General features: G+C 72.2%; 1 protein-coding gene across 1 annotated transcript; it reads right to left on the bottom strand.

Annotated features, from left to right (window-relative positions):
• Positions 1 to 498: 498 nt before the first annotated feature.
• LOC112967587 (claudin-7-like) lies at positions 499 to 2102 on the bottom strand (the record flags this gene model as incomplete). The annotated part of the gene is made up of 3 exons (XM_026068901.1): positions 499 to 703; positions 1545 to 1629; positions 1715 to 2102. Coding segments are annotated over 3 exons (636 nt in total), but the record flags the coding sequence as incomplete, so codon positions are not given.
• Between the last annotated feature and the right edge of the window lie 272 nt (positions 2103 to 2374).

The following is a 2374-nucleotide window of genomic DNA, read 5'->3' as shown; positions in this document are numbered from 1 at the left end:
CCCCCCACCCTGCCCCATGGCACCCCAAAGCCCCACAGCACCCCGCAGCCTCCCTATGGCACCCCCCACCCTGCCCCCGGCCCCGCCGCACCCCGCACGAGCACCAGCCCCTCCGCGCCGCCCGCCACCAGCTCCGCCAGCATCGCCGAGCCGCCGGCGCCTCCGTGACGTCACCGTACGGCGGCCGAGGAGCCCCCTCAGCTCCGCCCGCCACCAGCTCCTCCCGATGACGTCACTGTACGGCACAGGAGCGCCAGGGACGGGGCCCCACGTGGGCGCCGCCATCTTGGCAACGGACGGCTGCGGGCGGGGGGGAGGTCGCCGTTTTTGTGCCAAAAAAAAAGAGAAATCGGGGTTTGGAGGCGGGAGAGGAGCCCGGCAGGAGCGCGGCCGCCTCCCCGGGAGCCAGCAGCGAGTCGTGGCTGCGCCCCGAGGGCCGCCAGGCAGCGGGAGAAGAGGTCAAACACACAAAACGCTCGAAAAATAGGCAAAAAAGGGTTGAAAACACAGAAAACGCCTTTATTTGGGTGCAAAGGGGGCTCAGACATACTCGCGGCTGCTGGGGGGCCGGGCGGCCTTGCCGCGGGGGTAGGGCGCCCCCCCGCGCGCCCCCGCCGGGCAGGAGCAGGCCAGCAGTGACCCCCCCAGCAGCGCCAGCGCCGACCCGGCCCAGCCCACGAAGATGGCAGAGCCAAACTCGTACCTGGGGGGGGGGGGAAAGGGGCATCAGGGGCCACCGCAGGGCCACCACTGCCAACCACGGGGCCACCATCGCCCTCCCTGGGGCCACCACTGCCACTGCCGGGGCCACCGCTGCAGCCACAACTGCCATCCTGGGGCCACTGCCACCATCCCCGAGCCATCACCCTCGTCCCCAGGGCCATCACTGTGACTGCCGGGACCACCGCCACCATCCTTGGGGCCACCGCCGCCCTCCCTGGAGCCACCGCTGCCAACCACGGGGCCACCATCGCCCTCCCTGGGGCCACCGCTGCCACTGCCAGGGCCACCGCTGCGGCCACAACTGCCATCCTGGGGCCACCGCCACCATCCCTGAGCCATCACCCTCATCCCCAGGGCCACCACTGCAACCGCTGGGGCCATCACCGCCATCCCCGGGGCCACCACTGCCCTCCCTCAGGCCACTGCCGCCACTCCCAGGGCCATCCCTGCCATTCTGGGGCCACCGCTGCTATCATGAGGCCACCTCTGTCATGCCTGGGGCCACCAATGCCACCTCTGGGCCATCACTGCCAACCACGGGGCCACTGCCGCCCTCCCTGGGGCCACCACTGCCATCCCTGGGGCCACCACTGCCATCATGGGGATGACTGCTGCCATGCCTGGGACCACCAATGCCATCTCCGGGCCATCACTACCCTCCATGGGGCCACCACTGCCACTGCTGGGGCCGCCACTGCCATCACGGGGACAACCGCCACCCTCCCTGGGGCCACCACCGCCAACCACGGGGCCACCGCCACCATCCTGGGACCAGCGCTGCCCCCCCGGGGGCCCCTTCCCGCCCCCCGGCTGCCCCTCACTTGAGGTTGACGGGCACGGTGGGGTTGTAGAAGTCGGAGACGATCTGGTGGCCGTACCAGGAGCAGGTGACGAGCGCGGCCAGACCTGCCGGGGCACAGGGAGACCCTCAGAGCCGCGGACCCGCCGGGGCGCCACCCAGCGCCCGTCCCCACAGCCCCCCGCCACTCACCGGCCACGATGAAGATGACGCCGCCGGCCACGGCGATCCGCGCCTTCTGCACCTTGTCGTCGCCGCCGCAGCGGGTGCACTTCATGCCCATGGTGGAGACGGCGATGCCCAGGACGCCCAGCACCGCCGCCACCACCATGAGGGCCCGCGTGGCCTGCAGGGCGCCTGGGGGGGCGGCGGGTGAGCGCGGGCGCCCAGCCCCACGGCGCCCCCGTGCCGACCCCACACTGCCCCCACGGTTTATGGCCCCAGGGCTGGGCGCTGGCGCCCGGACTTTGGCCCTTTTCCGAGGCGCCGGGCGGGAAACGCGGCCCGCGGGGAGGGAGCGGCGCCAGGGAAGCAGCCCGGCAATTAGCGCCGGCCTCGTTAGCAGCAGCCAGTGTCGCAATTAGCAGGAACTTGCAATTAGCAAGAGCTTGCAATTAGCAGGGAGAATCTGCTGCCCCGGGGCATGCGCAGCGCAGCACGCGCCCTGCGCGGACACCTGGGCCCCCCCAACAACACCTGGGTCCCCCGAGGGGCAGCAGGGCCATGGGCAGCCCCGGACGCCTGGGTCCCCCCGGATGCCTGGGTCCCCCAGCGGGTGTTGGGGCTGTGGGGCAGCCCCGGACGCCTGGGTCCCCCCGGATGCCTGGGTCCCCCAGCGGGTGCCGGGGCCGT

The sequence above is a fragment of the Apteryx rowi genome, unplaced genomic scaffold (genome assembly GCF_003343035.1).
Source record: "Apteryx rowi isolate R43461 unplaced genomic scaffold, aptRow1 scaffold_2820, whole genome shotgun sequence".
Classification (NCBI taxonomy): Eukaryota; Metazoa; Chordata; class Aves; order Apterygiformes; family Apterygidae; genus Apteryx; species Apteryx rowi.
This window is presented reverse-complemented; position numbering and strand designations above follow the sequence as displayed.